The sequence below is a fragment of the Solea senegalensis genome, linkage group LG3 (genome assembly GCF_019176455.1).
Source record: "Solea senegalensis isolate Sse05_10M linkage group LG3, IFAPA_SoseM_1, whole genome shotgun sequence".
Classification (NCBI taxonomy): Eukaryota; Metazoa; Chordata; class Actinopteri; order Pleuronectiformes; family Soleidae; genus Solea; species Solea senegalensis.
The window spans coordinates 7,228,742-7,253,250 of NC_058023.1; the positions used below are offsets into that span (position 1 = coordinate 7,228,742).

General features: G+C 43.9%; 1 protein-coding gene across 4 annotated transcripts in view; it reads left to right on the forward strand.

The window, feature by feature from the left end:
- The window catches only part of afap1 (actin filament associated protein 1), a 90,072-nt gene that overhangs the window by 59,204 nt on the left and 6,359 nt on the right, over positions 1-24,509 (forward strand). For 2 of the 4 annotated variants that reach the window (XM_044021570.1, XM_044021569.1), the window contains exons 4-13: positions 9,561-9,669; positions 9,754-9,965; positions 10,848-11,027; positions 15,822-15,908; positions 17,186-17,261; positions 20,578-20,730; positions 21,496-21,707; positions 22,038-22,183; positions 22,717-22,831; positions 23,396-23,614. In XM_044021570.1, coding sequence (XP_043877505.1) covers positions 9,561-9,669; positions 9,754-9,965; positions 10,848-11,027; positions 15,822-15,908; positions 17,186-17,261; positions 20,578-20,730; positions 21,496-21,707; positions 22,038-22,183; positions 22,717-22,831; positions 23,396-23,614 — 1,509 coding nt within the window. The remainder of the gene's footprint in view (positions 1-9,560; positions 9,670-9,753; positions 9,966-10,847; positions 11,028-15,821; positions 15,909-17,185; positions 17,262-20,577; positions 20,731-21,495; positions 21,708-22,037; positions 22,184-22,716; positions 22,832-23,395; positions 23,615-24,509) is intronic. The other 2 variants (XM_044021571.1, XM_044021572.1) reach the window with 2 other exon arrangements.

Consider the following 24,509-nt stretch of genomic DNA (forward strand, 5'->3'; position numbering starts at 1 on the left):
GACTCCCCAGTTGAGCAGTAAAATGAGAGAGTGTTATTCTGGCACGGGTTACCGTAATTGTGAATATTGGTGGGAAATAAGTTCATGTCGTCGAGACTTTCAGCTGAAATGAACGGAAGAGGTCTGGGAAAACGTCTGACCCATTATGTGGATGTCCCACGTGAGCCAAAGGCAACATTTAACACATTGGACAGAAATCATTCAGGTTATATGACACAGTGCTACTTTTTTTTTCTTTTTTTATCAAAAGCGTTGGTGGAAATGTTGAAATCGCAGTTGAGAAGCACAAAAGAAAGTGTATTTTCTAACTTGGCACATATTTGGGTGACTGCTACTTAATTAAAATCTAAATTTCAGCAATTTTCTTCAATAGTTGCTCAGTTTGGAAAGTTTGTATGAAGTTTGAATATGTTAAATTACGCTCTACATTTGGGCTCGCCACTTTATATCAAGTTATAATTAGTTTTATTTTAATTAATAGATTAATTTTGCATCATAATAGATACATTTATATTGTATATTTATCGTTCCACATTAAAACAAACTGGAATTATGAGAAATAGCATCATCAGTCAGTCATCATCTAACCGCTTTATCCTCCACCAGAGGGTCGCGGGGGGTGCTGTGCCAATCTCAGCTACATCGGGCGATAGGCGGGGTACACCCTGGACAGTTCGCCAGTCCATCGCAGGGCCACACACAACTAGAGACAAACAACCATTCACGCTCACACTCACTCCTATGGTCAATTTAGAGTGTCCAATTTACCTAATCCCCACATTGCATGTTTTTGGACTGTGGGAGGAAGCCGGAGAACCCGGAGAGAACCCACGCACACACGGGGAGAACATGCAAACTCCATGCAGAAAGGCCCTTGTTCCAACCGGGGCTCAAACCCGGGTCTTCTCGCTGCAAGGCGAGAGTGCTAACCACTACAACACCGTGTGGCCCGAGAAATAGCATCATAAATATTATTATTTCAATGACTTTTTTTGGCCCCCTACTGACCAAACTAGACACTCGGTGGCCCCCAGGTCGTTTGAGTTCAAGATCCCTGCGTTAAATGTTGTACAGCACACAGGTTCCAATCCAGTCCTCCCCTTTTTCACCCCCAAAACCATCTCCTCTTTGCCTCTGACCCACATTTCCACCTCATTGTGAAGTGAGAGAAACGCAGGAAACTCCCAGCCCAATCTCACTCACCAGTTTTCTTTTTTAGCTCGCTCTGTAAGCTGGCACGTCTGCCAGTAAGAGGCCCTCGGCCGAGTGCACCTGTCCTGCAAAAATACACACTCAACTTAAGAGAAAGTGGTGAAAGGGAAGTTAAGAAAATGGAAGATGTGAGAAAGGGCTTTATTTTGTCGAGGGGTAACACTAGCATGGGTGGTTCATGTATAAACACGGAGGTGGAACACCTCGATGTGTATCGCAGAGTTTGGCAGGATCTTGAGACTTGGCTCAGGACTTGAATCCTGCACAGATTTTTTTTTTGTATCACACTCTGCTTTGTCTTTTGTTTTCTTGTTCCTTCTCGTACAAACAGTCCCTGTGTGAACACTTACCCGCATGTTAGAATGTGAGTGAGGCATAAAAGAGGACTGTTATGTATGTGCTGTTGAGTATGTGTTGTCTAATCAGCTGACATCCGCGTTCAATTCCTCCCCCAAACAATGAGGCTTTCAGTAATGCTGGTGGAGAGCTGCCACTGTTGCCGCCAACATAATGAGGTGCTGCGGTTTGTTATCACAATATTCCAAGTGATTACTCACATTTATACACACAGCATGTTCTGACACTTCTAAATGTCACCGTACATGAATTGAGAGTGTAAGGTTAATGGCTTTTGGCATTCAACACTCATCAAGTGTTTTCTTTTGTTGTATTAAATAAAATTGGAACTCAACAGAAACAGCCAACACATTCTGCAGGGTTCCCACGGGTCCTTGAAATCCTTGAAGGCCCTCAAAGGTTTTTTGAAAATCACCCTAAATAGACATTGGTCATTGAAAGTGCTTGAATTTTGTGTTAGAAAAAAGATAAGTTGATATTTTGGTCTCCCTTTTTTGTTGTGACACCACCTACTGTTTCATGCCCTTCATTGCTTGATGTACATAGACCAGGCCTACGCCAAACATCAAGCCGTAGTTACTGGAGATTATGTGGACACTGTCCACTGTCTCTCTGTTGTTGACATGCGATTCCATGGAGAACAATGAGCGAGTAGTGTTAAGCAAGAGAGAGCAAATGCAGTGATGCCTGGGAAATGAAAATTCCAAGATCTCCGTCTCACCAAAGAAAATTACAGAGACTGACTTGTCCAGGATCCCAAGGACAATCACTAGTCCACATGCAGAGTGTGCTGCAAATCTATAAAATTGGACACCATGGGCGACGTTGCCCTCCCCTCTTAAGCTGTGTCAGCACATTCAGTCCTTGAATTTGATGTCTTGGAAAAGCCCTTGAAAAGTCCTTGAATTCAACGTCAGCCCCAATTCTATCAACAGGGATTTTAGATTAGACTGTTATTAATTTATTTTCAGCATCACCTTGAGGGAATTTCTCAAATTTGGCACAATTCAAGGATAAATTAATCAGATTGTGGTCAAAGGTTAATGTGTCTTCTGTCCCAGGGTTGTCTTGTGACAATGGCAGGACATTCAAGGTCAGCCCAGAGGCTGGTGGGTAACTTGCGTCAAAGCCTTTTGCTCTCTGTGCTTTCATCTCCTCCTTCAGCCTGGCTTCAATTTCTAACTTAATGCTTCAGCTTGACCTCATGCGTGAGCTTCAAAGAATGTGATTGGGGGGTGGAGGTTTGTGTGTCTGCATGGATCTGCCCACATTTGGTCCCATCTGACCTCGCTTTGCCTTTCGGTATTACTGAAGCTCTGACAAGGATCACACCCTTGCATGCTGCTTGATAAACTTTCTAATGTTCCTAGCTGTGCTGATGTAGCCACGAGTGTGCTCAAACCTTTGGTCAGCCCTTGATTTATCTGACAAGAGACAGGACTGAAAACACATGTGCTTGAACAAATATGGGTGGCAGTAGCTTGGAAATGAGGCGAAATGGCCAGCTGCAAAAGTCTGGTCAGGGAAAGCAAAAGGAGTAACATCCCCTCCACCCCACCCCTCCTTCCCTCAAATGACTACCATCCATGTGACCTTCAGCAAGGCACTTAACCTCTAGTACACGATGACCGGGCGCCAGCAGGAGAAGACTGTGGTTGTACTGTGCAGCTCCCAGATGTGAATGTGTGTAACTGTGATGCAGGGCGGTGCTGGAAAAGAACATAGGCCTTAACAAAACCCTCCACTAAATAAATAATGGTTTAAGCTTGCAATAACATTTCACCCATAATCCTTTCTCTAAAGGAACTGAAGGCCCGGTCAAATGGAAGTACTTGATGTCCAGGTTTTGACAGTCATTTTCTCCGAAGGGTACAGTTTTGTGTATGTGTTGCTGTGGAAATGCAAGGCTATTGAAATGAACTGGTAGTAAGAGTATTTGCAGTTTTATCTTTATGCCACTTTGGCACAAATGGCCTAACTTCATGATCAGTGAGGACGCATCTTTGTGGAGTTGTTACTGTCTGGATAAAGTGTTGTGGGTTTACCTGACAATACCAGCTGTTGCACATAGAAACTGTATAGTGACCCAAAGTACTAGCATGAACCTACCAGCATCTATACAAAATATTGACATCACTTTTTTTCTTCAGTCCATTGATTCCCCAAAATAATCAATCAAGTCAATTAGTCAAATGCGAAAAATTGGTAATAGCTGGAAACATGCAGTACTTGGTTGTTTGCCAAGAATCATGGGAAATGCAGTTTTTCTCTTTCCATATCCTCTCTTTAGGGAGTGGCCTTCCTGTGTCCACTCCGTTTATCCATTCCAGCGTTGCACTGGCACCGTGGCAGAAACATTTTTTCAGGTCCAGTCCTCCTACGCTGAGCAGAAATGGATACTTAGCATAAATGTTTGGATGTGAGTTTCAGGCCAGGGCCACAGCAGCAGACACTCCTCCCAGTCCCAAGTATCCAAACCAAGGTCAGGACTCCTTTACCACTACCTAATTACACATTATGACTGTGGAATTCTGACATTCTGATCTGCATCCATGCACATGACCTGTATGTGATGCTCCACTTATGGTTGTAGCAGTGTTCTCTTTAGTTACTGTGAGGGAGGAACAGCAGCTGAACCATGGTGGGACATGAAAACTCCCTTTTAATTGTAATCTAAGTGGATTGGCAGTTCCGTAAGTATGAAAAGTAATATGGACGTATCATTACTGGCATGTTTTATTTCACTTTTTTATGTAGGGGTAGGTTTTTCCTCACCTCTATTCAAATCTGTGATTAATAGCTCCAAATTTCTGCTTGGGATGCCTCTGATGTCCGATTATAATACCAATATCTCAACTTTGAATTAATACTAAGACGGATACACCGGTATTGCACCAATATTGAGTATTGTATTGACTCCTGACTCTGTTTACTCAGTGACATGGGTTTACCCAATCAGGAGCCAAAACTCCACAAAGAGGCGGTCCTCTCTGCTTGTGATTTTAGGCGGGGGATACCAAGTCGTACGGTAAGTTATCCAAACGTTCATCAAAAGAACGTCGCCGACAGCACATTTAATAACTTTAATAAGAGGATATGTCTGCGGGTATTAAAGGGAATGGGTTCCAATACATTATTTGGCGTCCCTCCATCCATTTAATTGCACCATGCACACATGTAGACACGTGCAATTTGCGTATAATGTGTGTTGTTCCGGTCATCACAGGGGGTGGTATTCACCCCTGACCACAGTGAACTTCAATTTCGTTTTCGAGCCACACTGTAATTTATCTGCAGATCACTTGTGTGATAAGGCCAAGCTGTTGTTTTGGCGAAAGGAAGCAAACGCACAACTGTTAAACTGTTAAACTGTGCTGAAGTGCATATTAGTCAGTATGGTGTATGTCTGTGTGTGCGTGTGTGTGTGCGTGTGTGTGCGCACACTCTCCTCACCCGTGTCCCTCGAAGCTTTGAGTCTCTACATAGCAGAGCAATGGGATCACATTCTCTGGAGTGCAAATGCAATGTATTCAGCTGCACTCGGGAAGAAAAAAAAAAAGCCTCGCCAAACAATCAGTTTGTGCAAGATTATTAATGTATTATTGTTGCGCAAAGGTTTCCTGAAGGAAGTCATTGTGATGTGAGATATGAAGCTTCAGACTTCATGTCAACAATCTCCCTCCATCAACAAAAACACGTCCAGTTGAACTTGCGCTTCCTCGAACCTGATATTGTGCCCCATTGTTTGAGGCTGAATGCTTTTGTTCTTTTCACTTCTCTGCCTCGCTTTCTGTCTGTCTTCCTCTCAGGGGGATTCTTTTTCTTTTTTCTCTCTTAGGGCTGGTTTAGGGAGGAGAACGCTGGCGGCGCTGGATTTTAGTGGGTTAGCGAATCTCTGCCAAGAAATGAGTTCACTGAACCACTGTTTCCCCCAGAGGAGGCGCGATAAGGTTTCTGCTCGAGGTCTGGCTCAGCACTTGACTTATAGATGAGGAAAGAGAACCAGGCAGGATGAAGAGGAGGATTAACGGGGGAGGGGGCGGCTGCATTGACTGAGATGAGACAGAAGAAGACGAAACTAATCCTTGCATTGTGCACAGTGAATGGGGAATGCTTTAGAAGATCATGTACATTGTGCTTGCAATGTAACATCATGTACATTGTGTTCTAATAATAATTATTGTTTTTCCTCGGAAGGTGCAATGCTGCCCTCCGCAGTTTAAAGTTGTGTGAAGTTTGAAAAGCTGGATTCTAGAGGACTTCTTTGTGAATAAACGTGATGGAGATAGAGCAGTAAGAAGGAAAGAAGGCTTGGATGAAAGACTTTTGTCTGTTTTAAGATATTGCTGTTGTGAGCGATGGTCTCGGGCAAGAGGAGGAAGTTTGGGAAACAAATTTGAATGTATGGATTTGAATTCTTTTAAGAGTTGTCAGCTTTTAGATCCTGAGCAAAAGTAGGTACGGTTTTAAAATAGAAATATTAACTGGAAGTACATGGTTTTGCTGCAAAGCTTGGAATTGTTTTCTTTCAAGCTATGGACTGAAGCTTTTCATAAACAGTTGACAATTTGGTTACAGAAAAATACTTTAATTAGTATATTATAGCCAGTGAGTCATAGCTCCATAGTCCTTAAGCCTTGTGAAGGATTAGATTGTGTTTGTCATATGCGAAATATAGGCTACATCATGATGTTTTGAGCTGCACAACCCAACCTGGAAAACCCTCTACATCGAAATAATCCAAAAGAAAAATCGCCATGAGAGACTGCCAAAAAAAAAGAGGCCCTACCAACAAGAGGTTCACAGTTCATCTTCATGGAAAGGACTGGTCCAACAGATTATTCTTGGCATACTTCAGAGTCACGGACGTGCTTATTAAAATAATATTCTACCGTTTCCTTTCATCACAGCAGCAGTGTAATTGTGGCAGGATGACTGCTGTCCACTGTTGTGGCACTGTGACACACACTTTCTGCACTTTGAAAAAGCTTGTCATCGACGCTGCACGCCAGCCTGGACGCTTTTTACGAACAGCCCACGCTTCTGCAGTTGTGGACTCTGACCTCACCACAGCACTGGTTGAGTCAACTGTGAACAATAACTTTTAAAGTTATCGAATTGTTCCCCCTTTATTACGGGTTCACCAGTGGAAAACTTGTCTCCGACACCAGAGAATAAAATCAAAGAGGCTTTCCAATCCGAGGAAAATGCGTGCAGCTTAGCCACGGTCCTGTGAAAACGCCTTTCAAGAAGACTCCAATGTGTGGCATTAAGGTCTTTACTGCTTGACATTTTCTGCACTTTAAAGTTGTCTGGTACTGGCCGGTAATGTAGACTGCCTATTAGAATGAGACTCCAGAGGAAACACTGATTTATTGGTTCATGCTGTACTCCTCTGGTCTTCTGGGGAGGAATGATTTAGACACAATGTTGTGTTAATTTGTGTCATAAAAAAAAAATAATCACGATTTCCATTTTGATAAACGGTCGCTTGGAAAAACAGCCATTTGACATCAGAAGCTGAACAATGCAACCTCTTCCTGGAGACCAACAAAACTGAGGATGCTCCTTCAGATAAAGTCCACTTTCACAGCTGTTATTGTGACCCTCAAAAATGGAAACAATATAATAAATGATGTCTAAATTCCATGTCGCCTTGAGGTGAAACAGTCAGTCCGTCAACGAAGGTCAAATTTGGCTCACGTCACCTCTAGTTTGGTTGATTTTGGTTAAATAAAAAAACACTGCACAGAACACACCACAAGGTCCTGAGTCAAAGATAAACCAGAACACCTAAGACATCATGTCCAGTATGTCACTTTAGCCAAAGCCTCTGGTTTGGTTTTGTTCATTTCCATTTTTATTCGTGCAGAGTAATTCGCTTAGCTGACATCAGAGTGACTGTTTTTAGACTTAGTTTTTGTGGCCTCCATTACCGATTCAATCTGCTGCTGACTTTCCACCGTTGTGTAGGACACACTGACGTGCACTGGCACCCAGTTGGCCAGTGTTGGTCTGGTCCGACCACAAGTTCTCAGATTCATACAACAAAACATTTCTACACAAGGAGAATAGTATGGTGGGGTCAAAGATGGTAGCTTTGGTTGCTTTGTTGAGTATTTATGTGTCCATGAGTTCCATCAGCCAAGCCGGTAGATTCACTGCTAGTTCCTTTTTTTTAGTTTATCCCAGACGCATTCACCTGCTCTAAGAAATCAGTGACTGAAAAGCTCCTGGTGACTTTTCTTATTTCTTGAGTGTTGAATCACGGTGCTGTATGATCCAACCAGAGAGGCCGACTCTTGTTCCCATGTGCTCTATGAGGATCAGGTCTGCAGTTCACGGTGACAGTTCTGTTATTACTCAGAGCCGACAAACTGGGTAGCGGCTCCGGCCAAGATGGATCACGTCAGGCTGCGCAGTTGATCCCCTGCTCTAACAACTGGATTTGTGGGGACGACGCGTTGCCAAAGAGAACCAAGTCCAAACAAAGGAGGTCTCATTTCTCCTCCAATCCTCTCCGTTCCTTGTCATGAGCTCTGCTCTGCAATGCCATAAAAACATCTTCAAAACCACTGTGGGCCAAATCAGTCATCACGCAATAACGCGGATGCCTCTCTGCAGCGCCTTTAGTCCCAAATTAACCATTTTTCTCAGCTTCTTTATTTTGCCTACTGAATCACTTTTAAATTCAGTTCCAGTCAGTATCAATAAGACCTCTGCTTAGGTTTCTTAAACCAACACAAGACTTGGCCACTCGCTTGTTTTCACTGTCACGCAGTACCTTATAATTACATCTTTTTTCTTCCTCAAACACATTCTTTCTCACCCTCCTCTTCTCACGTTATGGGCTTAAAGGTGACAACGTCCCGCTAAGTGGTTGCCCGCTGATTTAAGCTGACACCCTAGGAATTGATGGCGTCATATTTGGTTTCTTGAAAATGTGTCACTTTAAAGTGACTTCACTTTACAGCTGAAAACGTCCCGTCCTGTCTTGCAACCCAGACCTCGGGCCAAATTGCTGACGGCGGAATAAACGACCGTCCGTCAGCATCGCTAATGACTCACCAGACGAGCCTTCATCGCTGCCGTAATTCATCTGGCTACCTGCTTTCTCTGTTTTTATTGCTTTAACAGAAGAGTGTCGTTTATTATCCGTCATCTTCTGTAACATTCCTGTGCGCGTGCACTGAACCACAAATGTAAATGTGCAGCTCATCATCACGACCTGGTGTTTGAAATAGCAACTGATAGTTAAAGTAACCATTCTTGTCCAGAAAACTGCCTCATGGAAACATCTCAAATCTTATTCACACCAGTCACCAGTCACACCAGAAAATGCAGTGTCGTGCTCTAATTGTTCATCTCGTTCATATTCTGCACAGAAATCTTTGATTATTGGCCCGAGACAGGGAAACAATGTTATCTTCTCCAGTCGAAGCACAACCAAGTCCAATGAATTGTATCGCAGATTTAAACTGTAGCTTTTATTGATACGACGTTCCCGTCTTGGTCAAGTGTAAAATCTAAGTTTACCATGATTTCCCTCTCTAACATGCAGTAAACTCTGTAGACAAACATACTAGACATTGTATTACATTCAAAAAGAGGAGCTGGAAGTTGCTGGGAGGCGACTATTGCCGGTGTTGTTGCTCCAAATCAAATGATTCATGGTCACGATTCATTTCATAGCTGGTCTTTTTAGGATTTTCTGAAAAATGAATGAACCAAAGCAGTCACTGCTAGAAAATGTGCGTGTATTAAAGAGTTCAGTGGCTAATACTATAAATTGAAGTGAAGGAGCTGTGTCTTAGATACAGTACTTCAGTCTGTCAGCATGAGGTGTTTTTTTGTTTTTCTTTAAATGTCCGTTGAAAAGATTCAGTGCGGCTATAATTACTATAAATGAGCAGAGGTGTTGGTAGATGTTTTAAGGATGTGAGTCAGTCGTCCGTCACACTAATCAGTGGAAACTTCTGTTCTCTCCACAGCCTCCGAACAATGGCCCTCCTCCACTACCCAGCTCCTCTCTGCCAGAAGGCTACTATGAGGAGGCAGTTCCTTTAAGTCCCGGTAAAGCTCCTGAATACATCACCTCCAGTGAGTGATGCGCTTACTGACATTCGCGCGTCGTTGAAATTACAATCCATACATGTAAAAATTTTGTTTTTTTCTCCCCCTCAGACTATGACTCTGACGCCATGAGCAGCTCCTATGAGTCGTACGACGAGGAAGAGGAGGATGGAAAGGGCCAGAAGATGCGTCACCAGTGGCCGTCTGAGGAGGCGTCCATGGATCTGGTGAAGGACGCCCGCATCTGTGCATTCCTGCTGCGCAAGAAACGCTTCGGCCAGTGGACCAAACTCCTCTGCGTCATCAAAGATAACAAACTGCTGGTATGAGACACTTACAGCCTGCATTCGTGTGTGAATCCGTTTTTTATAAAGACATGTTTTTTCCTTGTTTGGTGTGGAAGAACTTGACTGACAACGCCAGTGCCTGACCTCATAAATACTCCATAAAATGATTGGGCGCAAATTCCCATAGAAACACATCAAAATCTTGTGAAAGGTCTTCCAAGAAGTGTGGGCGCTAGGCAGAAAAGGCAAAAGGCAGATCAAGTTGGGTATTTTTGTGTAGTGGTCGGGCATCCTTATATTTTTGTCCATATAGTGTAGCTAGCTGAAGGTATTCTACCAAAGATTACTTCTTCGGTGTCGCTCTCAAAAATAGTACTTGGCAGAACAGCGTACCGGCTGTAAAATCGCGTTGAAATAAAAATCATTTCAGTCTTCGTCGCCTTACTTTAAGGCGGGACCGCTATCTTGGTTAATTTTGGTCCAAGTGTCCACAGCAGCCCAAATCAGCCAGTGCATTTGAGAAAGCAAGGCGTGAGTTGTCCATTTGTTACAACCTGTTGTCTCACCACAAGATATCACTCGTTCTTACACACTGGACCATTAAAAGACAATATAACAGATTTGGAGTGAAGTAATTATTAACTTCTCAGAGATTTTAGCCATGACGTTAATGACGTTAGACAACTTTTACTTGGGTAAAAAGGACCTGGAACATGACTGGGCCCAGTAAAGGGCTCCTGGGACACGTGGAGCGATTTACTTCTCCCAGTTGTGGTCATTTTACTGACGTATCCCATGCGAATTGGTCATTAATATTACAGATGTTTTGTGGTAATACTGACATTACTCCACCTCCCCATGTGAAACTAATCCCGTTCCTCCACTGTAACCGTCGGCTCTTCTCTGCTCCTCCCTCAGTGTTACAAATCCTCCAAAGACCACACCCCGCAGATGGAGCTGACGCTGTCCGGCTGCAGCATCACGCACATCCCCAAAGACGGCAAGAAGAAGAAGCACGAGCTGAAGATCGTCCACCAGGGGGCGGATGCCCTGGTGCTGGCCGTGCAGAGCAAAGAACAGGCCGAAGAATGGCTCAAGGTAAAAACAATGACGTGCGGCGGTGTTATCTCTCCTCCCATGTGACACTGATGAAGGAACAGGAAGACGCTTCACAGCCGGAGTTCTGACGGGGATGAAAGTCTTGGCTCTTGGTTGGATTTTGGACGTTGTTGTTTGGGGCGACAAAATGAAACGCCACTCGTGCAGCGTCCTTGTTTTCCAATAGCATTGTGAGATAAAGGGGCGTAACTCTTGTGCAAGAATAACCCGGCCCTTGGCTCCTCAGGATGAAGTGTTTTCCTGACATTGTGTGACCACTGGGTTGTTATGGAAAGGTGTTTCTGCTGGTTTCCCTCTGATGTGAAAATGTTTGCTTTCTGATCCGCTCTCTTCTCTTCCGCTCACCTCCTCCAAACCCGTACATCATAATCTCTTTTCACACTTTGATCCTCCCCCCACCCCGCGGCTGCTCGACAAAACAAACCCACCCCACCAACATCAAATAGACCCCGGTACTTTTTGGCTCCCTTTTTGTTAAAACTGTGCGTCTATTTGTTGTCAGTGTGGTGCCAGCTCTTCTGGGCTCTTTTCTCTTTCAATCACACGAGGGAAAAAACAGGCCTCATCTGGTCTTTGGATTTAAAAGAAACCCCCCTCCACATACACACACACACACACACTCCTTCCTCCTCACCCTTGCTCTCCTGCAGGAGAACTCCCTGGAATTCCTTCGTTTGTCCTTTTACTTTGCATTGTGTTCTATTTTAAGCTTCCTGCTTGCCTGTTTGGCATTTCCGTAATCATTCGTGCCGCTAGCTTTTTCCAGCTCCTTTACGGCAGTTATCGAAGGCCTTATTAAAAACGCCAGTCTTTTCTCCTTGGTTCGATCACCCCTCACCGCTCACTAATCAGCCATTGTTTATTGATCGGTGTGGGCAGGTACCTGCAGGCGCGCGCAACCAGACCCGTAAAAATATACAAATCCCAGTACCACCCAAACTTTGGTGCACTAATTGGTGCTTGTTGAGAAAACTGGATCTCGGGGTGTATTTAGTCAGGTGCCGGGATATTGAAGACATGTTGGAGTGATAAGGTTGTGCCAGTCAGTGTTGTTTCTGTTTACTTACTCACTGCGACATGGAGTTTGGAGTCATCTCGTCCCCTCACGCCCTCGTGGCGGCTCTGGATTTAAAAGTCCACGTGCCGCGTTTTGTGCCGTTAGCGGGAGGGTGATGGAGGCTCGGGTTTCCTTGGCCCGCACCAGACTCCCTCGGACCGCAGGGCGTGTAAGAAGTGGGACGCAGCCAGGGAGATTAGCTTTGCCTTTGTGTCTGTGTTTGGATATTGTGTTGCTAGGACCACTGGGTATCAAACATTGTCTCATGTATTCCACTCGTCTTTGTTTCTCTCTGGCTTTTTATGTCCGTGACCAGAGGCGTTACACGTTTTGGGTTGTTCTTGTCAATATGATATCAGGAGAACATCTTGAGGGAATCCTTCACTTGGACTCACGGATGACTTGATTAGGTTTTATGGGTCCAAAGTCAAACATTATTCTCGCTGTGACCTCGCAACGCTTGTTTTTCTTTTCTTTTTTTTTCCCTCATCTCTCTTTTTTTCGCCTTTCGAATCTAATCAGTCAGGAACAACTTCAGAGAACCCTTTCAAACATTCTCTTGGACTTGGGGATGAATTGATTAGATTTTGGTGGTCCTACGTCAAACGCTAATGTTGCTGTGACCTCACAATTAAGTTTCTTTGGGGGGTTTACCGTGTGAACGTGATATATCTGCAACAGGGACATGGTCTTTCTGTTGGAAAAAAAAGAAACCTTCATTTTGAAAAGGTCATGATTTGACTCAAGGCATGTCACCTTTCGGAACCATAAGTTCACCTGTTGGATGGTACAAGCAGTCAATCACACAGTGTGCTAACACTAGCCAGTGTGGAACATAGTTTACAAAACTGACGTAATTTTTTATCAAAGAAGACCTGAAACTACTGATTGAGATTATTAACCCCCTAGGAGAATTTATACTGACAATATAAATCAAGTGAAAAGCTCATTTTCTCATTGACTTCCATTTAAACCAAGTCCATTTTGCAACCAAATAAGTCACCCCCTTGTGGCGATTCAGTAAATTGTTGCGTCCTGTTTGGACTTGTCCTGCAAACGGGAAGAACCCACCGTTTATTTACAGACTATGATCAGGAACATCTACAGTAAATCTTTTCAAATTTGGCACAATATCGTTCACTCAGTACTGAATAGATTCTTACGATCCAGGGTCAAGGTCAAAGAACACCCGTAGTTTTACGACGTGCGTCACAAACATTCAATTTATTTCAAGGATGACCTGATTATAATTTGGTGGTTGAAGTTCAAGGTCACTGTGACTTCACAAAACTTGAACTCCTCTTCCAGCCACAGATAAAACTTAAAATAACTGCCATTTTTACATTTAATATTAGAGATTTGGATCATGGAAAGAGTGATCTCTTGCGTCCCGCCCGCATTGGAGGAGCTGGCCCGACAGTTTGTCTTCGTGAAGCCACGTGAAAATCAAATATAGCTGAAAGAGATGAGAGCAGGGGAGAGGACGGAAGGAAGGAAGAGAGGAAACAAAGGAAACAAGTTGAGAGGCAGAGGAAAGGGATGAATGTAAGAGAGGAAAGGAGGGTGGAGGCAAAGCGAGGAGAGTACCTGAGGCTTTCCAAAGCCTGTGAGTTACAGTAATGCTTATCCCAGACATTGTCCGCTAACGATGTGTTTATAGAACGCACATCCATATTCTGTCCTTACTTCATTCCCCTGAAGCTTCCAAGATCCTTTTTAATTGTTTCCCTCCCTCTTTCTTCCAGTAGAGCATGACCCGATTTATTGCTTCACATGCTGACGTGACATCAGTTCACCAAGGTCTCCTTTTCTGCTCAAAGTTCACCGTTTATTTTAGTGTTATTCAAATGTGAGATTGACAATCCAGGCCCTGGTGCGTCCTGGTTGTCCACTACGAGGAGGTTATGTGGTCACCAGTGTCCGTCTGTTGGTACTACTTCATGTGGAGGGACGGGTTATAATGACAAGATAGATGTAGATGTGCCATTTGTAACACCTAACTGTTACGCATTTATATTCCATTTTCTTATTTAATAAATCTTAATCTTTGGTTTCCTCTCGCAGTCCAAAAACATGCATTGATTTGGGGATTAGGCAAATTGGACACTCTAGATTGACCATAGGTGTGAATGTGTCTGCTGGGATTGGCACCGCACCAGCGACCCTCTTACGGAGGATAAAGCGGTAGAAGATAAATTAATGAATAAATCTTGAGTAAAGGCTGGAGTAAAAGATCAAGCAGTTCATTTGGTGACCCCCCCAAAAATCACCTGCGACCCATCCGCGAGAATCGCTTGGCTGAAGGATACACCAACAAGTTTTCTCATGGACACTGAAGAACTCGACATGTTCTGCATCATGAGCTTGACTTCATACCCGAGTCTGTTCTCTCCGTCGAGGCTGCCGTCTGTCCGGCTCTCTGGCCTCCGCGTCGCTCTCTGGGCCAAACCCCCGGAGCCACAGCCTGTCATTTTCCCCGCAAAACCCAATTATGCTCCATCTGAGCCAAAACCAATGAGCTGAGGAGGAACTACACAGCCAGAGATGGTTCAGAATGCTTGTGGAAAAGTGTGTGTGTGTGTGTCGGAGTGCATTAGCTGACGTGCTTACACAGTGGTTCATCCGAAATCTCATTTCCCTCTGCCCTGCCGACGCTCATCTGCGCACACACCGCTGTCAACCGCCGCGTGCCCCGGGACTGCCAGTATTTGGCGACGGGGGTTGCCAGGTCTGAAGTCCAACGAGGTCACGGTAATGCACACTGGCGCCCTCGTCCAGAGTCCTGCAGATCTCATTCGCCCCTACTGGACCACATTTGCACAAGGATTCCATGGACGTAGTAAATCTCTGCGGTGTCTAATATGTATAGCAGATCCCCACCCCACAATCCCTCCACCAGTTCCTACCACACATTCAATGCAATTCAAAAAACACTTTATTCGTCCCCCACAGGGGCAATTTAAAGATATAATATGTAATGTTTCTGCATTAAAAGTGGTGCACTTACATACTTGGATAAATCGAAGCATTTACAGGACTACAGAGCTGTATTTCTATCCAAGGGTAACAGGCCGTTTGAGTTTGGTCGTCCTGTGATGACATCATCCACTTTACCGTCTCTGTTCTAACTTCAGGAAGCTAACTATGAAACGTCCGAGTGAGGAAGGAATCGAAAAAATCTTTATTAGTTCCCGGGGAAAATAGTTTTTTGTTACAGCTATGTCAACGAAGAATGGAAAATTAAACAATTAAACAACAATATGAAGTATATATATGCAGTAAATACAACAGCTAAAATATAAGCAAATTAAAAACAACCCACTATATTTAAGAGTAAGTGTTGATATGTGCAAATTAACTGTATATACACTAAATACTAAATCATAAAAATATACTATGATTATTCGATTAATGGATACTAAATTAATCGAGTTGGCTTTTTTTCAATAATTAAAGCAAGCTCTTTGATCTTTCAGCTTCTTAAATGTGAATATTTTCTGGGGGTTTTTTTTGCTCCGTTTAGGAAAGAAATCATTAAAACTGAGGGAGTTTTACCACACATGTGGCCCACATTAGTCCAGGCATGCCGTCTACACCGAAGGAATGAGCTGCTTAATTATGTGGCAATCGTGTGAGGAAATGTTTCAGGGATACACCCATGTGTTCGGATCATGCTGTGGACCCAATATTTCATGCTGTACATCTGTGTGTTGCAGGTGATGCGGGAAGTGTGCGTTAACGGGTGCGTGGACTTGGACGGAGGTCGATCTGGATCTCCTGTGCACAAACCAGAACTGGAAAAGGTAACGCACAGTAAATGCTGTCTATCACACACAACCCTTCCCCCATATTCACCCGGGACACAGACGTTCAGATTTTCGTTGATTTAAGTGTTTTCGCTCAGGGAGACATTAGCACGTAGACTCGCGGAGCCTGGGATCAAACCCCTCGACCACTGATCCATGGAAACACCAGCGGCTAAAGATGATATTATACTATTTGTGCCAATGCAGCCACAAACTACAAATCCTGACTGCAATATTCACCCCTCTTTTAGCAGGTTTTATTTTTGGCCTCCTCCAACTCATGGTGGAAATGTGCTTCACTGTGTTCACCAGCGTGAATAATAGTTAAGAAAAGTTAGACTGAAGGAGATGTTCATTTTTGTGTTGTAATGCGCAAGCTGCATGTCCGGCCCAGGTTTCGGACCCGCGTGAAGAGAGTATGTGGTAGTAGTCGCCAAGGAAAGTCCTCCGAGCCTCGACCTGGCGACCCACGAACTGGCTGACACCCCGACCCTTGAACCAGGCGTTTCCGAGGGAGCTATAGCATCGTTCTCTTCTTCTTTGGCTGGAATGCGTCCTATTCCCCGCATCCACCCGATGGTGAAGTGGGATACTACAGGACCCTGACACACCAGTATTCCAGGGTCCGTGATATGCAACGCGCACTAACAGAGCCTTAAGACAAAAAATAATGAGCTGAAAGACTGCAGAACTTATTTCACATTTCATACGCTCTAGTAATTTGACAAACTGTTAGCATAAAGCACAATAGATAAAAAAAATGCTATACAATCCAACCTCTGTTTGGCACCGCATGTTCACGTTAATTGTCTTGAATCTCAGAGGCAGTGAAACAGTTTATTTGTCTCATTTGTGCCTCATAATCCTGGATTCCATTGTCCCATAGTGGACAAGCATTCGTACGTGTACCTCCTATTCCCCGAGGCCTCTTTTCTTGGCACAATCAAACACAATCACACTGCGTAATAAAAAAAGCCTGTTTGGCAAATAGCACAAAAGGGGGGGACCCTTATGTGTCTGCACTGTATACACATGTGTGTTTATAATGACAAACCGCCTCCAATTTGGCACAGCAAACACAAGCCCAGCCTAATTATTCATCTATAACATGTTGCAGATGCTCCTAATGCTTTTTTTCTTCTTCTTCTTCTTCTTCTTCTTTCTAATGCACGACACAATTAGACAGATGTACAGTATTTGTGTGTTCATGTCTTGAAAAAGAGCCGCTTCGACGACTTTGTGTGCCTTCTCTTTCACGGTCTTCGCGTGGCCAGAAGTCGTCATGTGACAGGCCGAGCTCAGACGGAGAGGCGCCCCACGAGAACGGACACAGCGACCCCAAGGACCAAGGTGAGGCTCCACGGCACATCGCAACAATGAAATGATGCTCCGTGGCTCTTTGTATGAAAAAAAACAACAACAACAGAAAATCCATCTGTTTCGACCAGAAATGATTCATTTACATCCAGAGTGTTTTAGCATTGGTGGGAAACTGAAAAAAAAAAAAAAAATACTTAACTTGGAAAATCCCTTTCTGCTTCATTTGCAATGGAAAGAAGAATAAAACACCATAATGATAGGACATTTAAGAGCGGCAGAGGATGACGCCAGTGCATCGACCGCACTCTTTGATAGACAAGGGGAATTAAGTGAAAAAGTTGCAGGGTTTTCTTGTCATGTTTCACAGCAGTCTCTTAAGTGTCCAATAATGTCCCTGCTGCTGTCTGAGTTACACTAACCCCCTGAAATATCAATGATTCCTGCAAACAGAAGTCTGTCACAGCTACTAGCTAATACATAAAATAAGGAAAAGAGTGTCATTGTGCACCCATGACACACACATTAATGCTTTGACCTCATTTTAGCACGAATTTAACCGCGGGAATGTGCGGTATACTCGAGCTCTGTGGACACACAACGCGGAAAGTATGGTGACTTTTCTTCAGGTCAGTCCTGCCGGGCAATTTTTAACCATTAAATGTACATGCATGATGATTTGAATGCACCATTAGACCCGGGTCCCGAATCTGAACTCCCATTTGGACAGGTCCAGAGTCCGGAATTGAGTCTTTGCCTCCGGAAGTTCAGAGACGTCACATAAAACGTCCTTTGTTATTAAACTTTATTATCTATTTTCCTCTAAATTGAAAACTTGACGTCATGTTTTATGGAGGAAAACCTGAAAGGAGCAGTTGACCCCATTAACTCTTCAGGAAACTGTTTATCGGCTTTAACCTCGATCAGAGAGCGTGACCGCTCTACAGAAACTGCCACCGAATACCAAACAGCCGGTAACGTCACCAAAGAGAGACACTACGAGAGACTCGACTTGATTGATATTTTTCCCGCTTCCAGTCAAGAAAAAAAGAGTTTCAGCAGGTCAAAAACTCACGTTCACGCTCCAACCACGTCTGAGGCTGACCGTCGGGATTCAGTTGCAGCTTCTGTGGAGCGGTCGAGATTAAAGTCGACATGTTTATTTAAATCTTGACATGATATTCCAGCTTTATCTCCAAATTTGAGTTCGATCGAGACTTTAAAGTCGGATGTGTTGAGTTCAAAGGAAAAGTCCAACAGCCAGTTTCACCTGGAGACAAAACGAGGACGTGGATTAGATGGTTTTACTTTATTTATTTTATAAACTACCACTGAACTGTAATCCCCATGTCAGTGTCGTTTCTCGGGATCAACAAAAAAAAAATCGCACCTCAACTTGGACCAAGTTCGACATCTACATGGGGATATTTCTGTTGCCTTTCCCCCCGTCATCATCTGACTTTAAGGGGAGGACTGAAAAAGGCGAGCCTTTAATAAAAACAATGCATGAAGCATGACAAACGAGCATTTGGATTTATGGAACGTGATTTTTAACACAGAGATGGTCTTCCCTGAGCACAACTGGATGCCAAAGCAAAGAGATACGGATGAAATAGTCTCTGATTATTTACCGTTTGTTTGCTCAGCAGGCAGATTCTCCTCAGGGAGAGAAATTTCATTTGTACGTACGTGTCAGCTCGGTTATTTGGATTGTCTCAAATTTAACACAATTCAGTTGTGAATTCTGAATGTGATTATGGAGGCAGCGCAGGGCTGTGATTCATCAACCTGGTTGTGTACGTTTGGAAAGAGCAGGCGCTTGGAGGAGGTTTGACCTTTCTGACCTGGTATTTATGACTGTACAATTTCCATCCTCACTGGGTTGCACCCAAAATAATATCGAAAACACTGTTATTACCTTTAATTTCAGATAATACCTGGTTTATGTCTTTGGCTTTTTAATGTTAAATAAGGGATAATTATGTGAAGAACAAAAAAAACCAAACTTTTATAAATATGGTCACATTTTGCTAGAATACAATTAATTTGGCTTCACATTAAACAATTCACTAATTCACTAATTTATTGATATAATACCAATACATTTCCCACCCTTAGCGGTCACTTGCATCGCATGAACTCACCGAAATGACTGCAAAGGCTCCCAGTAACAAGACAGCATATGATGTAATGTGATTTGATTTCATTTTGTGTCGTGTTACCCTCTTTATTTCATGTAGAGCAACCATAAAAACAACCGATGTGTCAGCGTTTTTAGCTTCATCGGCCTTCGTTCTTTCCATGGCTGGTAACAAAAAGAAAAAAAAAGCTGATTTACTGGAATCAAATTTACCTGATCAGACTTTTCCTGTGCCTCATCTCCTGACGGGGAAAAAATAGTAATTCTTCCCCTTTTTCTTTCTTTCCTTCTTTGCAAATCACTTTCACATCTGTGGCCTGAGGTAGCGGTGTGTCTGCTTTCCACCTCGGGACTGCATTGTCGTGTGTTTGTATTCTTATTTCATATTACGAGAAAAGAACCCCGCGACTGACTCGTGTGCGGACGGCTCCCTGTTTAATTAATGCTGTCGCCGCGGTAGCTGTCGCATCATGTCGGGGGCCAAATACGGTACCAAAAATGTGGAAACCGAAGCTCATGAGGGCCAAAAACAATCAAATCCAAAGAGTTTCTATCGCTTAATATTAAGGATTATTCGTTTTCCTCTGCTACGTTTTGTCCACCGTCGTCTCTGCGTCGATATCTGACTTTTTATTTTTTCCTTTCACTTTCTTTCTCGTCTTTAATTTTCTTGCTTTTAACTCTGTCACACTCATAAAAACACCACAGACCACAGTTTCTAAAAACAGTGAGCCAAGCAGAAGCCATTTCCCTCCTTTGAACAGTCGGAGAGATGGAGCAGCTTATTTGACTTCCAGCAGAATGTGCACCGTCACTCCTCTCCCTCCTCTCCCTCCTCCCCTCTCTGGATAGAAACTAGGATAGGCTGGGATCGCACGTGGATCCTAATCCTTCAACAAAAAGCTTTCGAAGCCACAAGGGTCTGATTAAACCTGGTACAAGTGATTTCTAACTCATGGCTGTTTACAGTGGAATCTTAAGATTCCTCGCTTCCTCGTTACAGGGTTGGAAAAAAAGCATCCACACGTAATCGAATCAACATAAATTAACTCGAAACATCTCCCTCTGTAATTTCCCCCAGTTAGGATAATGATGGCAAGGCACATTAAGTCCGCGGGAGTCCTTTCTCGCGCGTTTGCTTTACTGATTTCGTTGTGAGTCATGGATTTCATTTGAAGTGTCTTGTGTCTTGTTGTCCGTGTGTCTCAGGAAAAGGGAAAAAGAACTCCAAGTCGGAGAACAAGACGGGGACGGTGGGCAAAGGCGCGGGGAAGAAGATCACCAAGATCATCGGGCTGGGGAAGAAGAAGCCGTCCACGGATGAGCAGACGTCGTCGGCGGAGGAAGACGTACCCACATGTGGTGAGAAGAAGAAAAATGGACGTTATTAAAAAACAAAGTGCGGTTCTATGAGTTACTGACACATAGAAAGCATTTACTAGCTTGGAAAGCAATTGCTTGTAATTGCTCCCCCCCATTGGGTGCAGAAAAAAGAAAAGAAAAGAAAAACCCTGATTTTAACCACTTAAACAAAAGCCTCACATATTAAAATCTACCATAAATCTAATCTAGTCTACAATATCTTGAGTGTTTGTTTGCCCCCTTTATCTCACCATTAGGAATCCTTACGAGGCCGGAAACTGCCGTTTGGTAACAGGCTCACTCTCCAGCACCAAACACCATAGAAAAAATCAGCGATTTTACTTTAAATATGTCGTCCTGTGACTTCAGTGTCAGAAATCCTTTGGTCAAATTGACCTAATGGCTAGTTCCCACCGAGTGCAACGATTCGGTTATGGCACGGTACGTATTTTTTTTGCGTAGTAGAAGAATAGTACCAAAATAACCAGCTCCAACCACCAGTGAGCTGATTGGGTTCCAACGCCCGAAGTCTATTCTCATTCTAGCTTCGATGTCGTTGTTAGTCGTCGTTGCACCGGTACAACATCCCACTACGTAACTACGTAACTTACTAAAACAAGGCAGCAGTAGACCAGCAACTCCTGTGAACTGTGAGCTAAAAATGCTGTTTTCCTCTGTGGACTTTGTGCGAAGTCAGCATTGATAAAACTGTGTCGGTACCTACCTAGTAGTCTTTAAACAACAAACCCCTGCTTTGATTGACAGGCTACCTGAACGTGTTGTCCAACAACCGCTGGCGCGAGCGTTGGTGCCGCCTGAAAGACAACCAGCTGCTGCTCCACAAGGACCGGGACGACCTGAAGAGCCACATCGCCTCGCTGCCGCTGCGAGGCTGTGAGGTCAGCCCCGGCCTGGACCACAAACATCCCTTTGCCTTCCGCCTGCTTCGCAACAGCCAAGAAGTGGCAGTGCTGGAGGTGAGTTAGTGCACCAAATGTGGTTCCGTCTCGTATTCATTGTGTCGAGTGCAGGGAAATACTTTATATATATCCGCTGTGTTCCTCTCATGTGGTCAGGCCTCCTGACTTGTTTCTGTGTACTTGATGACGCAGAGTTGTGTGATGCAATGCCGATTTGGGAGCTCAGTGACCATAGTCTTTGAGTCAGGGACACTGTTTTGACCTTGTATCAGAAATGATTCATCTTATTCGTTCTCATTTTTTTCGGCTGCGTTCTCTTTCATTTCTCTTCATTTCTAAAGTGCAGAAAATAAATTGTATAAACCGATCTGATGTGAACTCTCTCAGGCCTCCTCGTCTGAGGAGATGGGTCGATGGTTGGGGGTTCTGCTGGCGGAGACCGGCTCCACCACTGACCCCGCCACGCTGCATTATGACTACATCGACGTCGAGACCACTGCCAACGTCATCCAGCTGGCCAAGCAGTCCTTCTGGTGAGGGAGACAACCCTATTTTGTTTATATGTATAATTTCATAAATTTGTTTTCTTTACTGTGCAATACTGGACGAAATCACTGGAATCAGTTATCAGAAAAAGAAAAGGTAAAATCGGATACGATCTGTAAAACCACGAAGATCAAAAGTGTTCTTTTAATGACCCGGAACGCCCTGCAGTACCATCAAAGACCACCAGTGGGGCATGGTCCCACTTTTGGAATCACAATTGAGTGGCACAATTTTTTTTGCATTTCTATTAGGAACACTACCACAATAGGTGGTTGCATTCTTTGGCACCCTTCCCTTGGGGTACCAGAGAAAAATGGTACAGTCCGGGTGAAGCTAGACCAGCTCCCCCCACGAAAGTCAGCTGATTTGGCGACCCAAAAAACCATTGTCGCAGCAGTATGACGTCACGCTCCGCATTGTGCTCTCGCGACTGAAAAAAGAACTAACAAATGTGTAACGTAAAGTATAGTGCGTAGTTAAGGCGCATGGCACCTGACGTCTTGGTGTGTTCTCCTTTCAGCTTCACCAGTAAACGTGCCGTCTCTCCTAACCCGTACCTGGACAACCCGGTCAACGGCTACGCCTGTCCCACTGGAACAGCTCTGCACTACGATGACGTGCCCATTAATGGAATGGTAAGATTAGCTAACTGCTAATTAAAGGTGCCACGTGTAGATTTTTTTTTCACCAGTAAATCATTACATGTAGCAATTTAACTGTCTTGTGTGCTGAATCAAAAGAGTTTGAATAGCTTTGGGCTCTATTTATTGGCAGTTTTGAAAGTGTCACGTGATCTATGCTCTCCTGATCTACTCTGACTCACAGAGAATCGTTCAACTACGGCATATCTACAGTTCCTTCATAATCTTTTGACTATTTATCATGGCTGCAAAATGTCAAATCTCACTCTCTATTCATCCTGGAAATTGTGACTACTTTCTGTTACTGCTGTGATTTCAGGACAATTGTGGTTGTCATGAAAGTGAAGGAGAAATCCTTACCCTAACCCTTGCCTTAAGAAAACTTGACTTTTAAACATCTGGACAAGTAGTTTTTTTTCTCCTCTGGTCACTTTAATGTTGTACTGCAGTGTAACTAATGTTATATTTCTATCACTATTGCTTCTCTTACTTCCTCATGTTTTTCTCCTCCTCTCTTATTCTTTCTTCCTCTTGCTTGCTTGCCTGCTCTAACTCGAGGACCCCGAGGCGCAGTACTCCAGTCCAAGCACAGGGGGGCGCCAACTGACAGAGGAGAGCACTGAGCTCTATGAGAACATGCCCTCCCCCAAGTTGACCTCCCGCTATCCTCCCAAGCCTCCCTCTTCCTCTGCTTCCTCTTCCTCCACTCACTACAAAGCCCCTGTTTCTAAAATCTCCTCAAAGTTCATCTCTGCTGATTCTAAAACTAAAGCTCAGGTGACTAACACACTAACCTGCTTTGGCTGCACACTGTTCTCACCCTTCTTTATTTCAGCGTATGTTTTTTATTTGTAATGCAACTTAAAATCTGCTAAATGTTGGAGAAAGTCATAGTTCCCGGAGAATAATGTGAAAATAAGTTGTTGAAAAATGGAAAAACAGGCAGAAATCATCCCTGACTGCAGCAGTTAAATTATGTTTTACTGATTTATTATCAATACCATATGCTACAGATCAACAACTGTGTTCTAATGTGAAAAAGACAAATGTTTATGTGTTATCCAGTACAATCTGAGTATAAAGTATAGCACGCGTGTGTGTGTGTGTGTATGTGTGTCATTGTATTTTTTTATGGCCCTCCTCTAAGTACCACCCTCGCCTCCACAGCCCCATAAGTCACCGCATGGTGTTGTGGGAAGCTCCGCCTCCTCCCCGCCTCTTCTCTGATGTGTGCGCCGCGGTGTGGCGTTGTCCGATGGCGTGTTAACATTTCCTCTGCGACCACTAAGTAGCGTCCCCGGCTTTGAGGAGCGAGGTTTGCTTACAGCGCGCTGCAGTCAGCTATTGTGTCACACTGTGTCAATATCGACGCATTGTTCTGGAATTAACTTGTGTAAAGGCTGTAATCTTATGACGTAAGACCTCCCCTGAGTTTTAGGGCGTGTTCAGATTACGTACAAAGTCCATTGTCCCGCGTCACCCGATACACTGGATACTCTGGATACTCTATTGGGTCCGACAAAAAAACACAACAAAAACCCCGGAACTCGGAGAACCCACTCACCCAAGAGTTGTTTGTTTTCCTATTTCAAGTTTAAAGGAACACTTCAGCGATTTGCATTTACCTTTGTGTTACTAGAATAGGTATATTTTTGAAAAATTGTACGTCCCA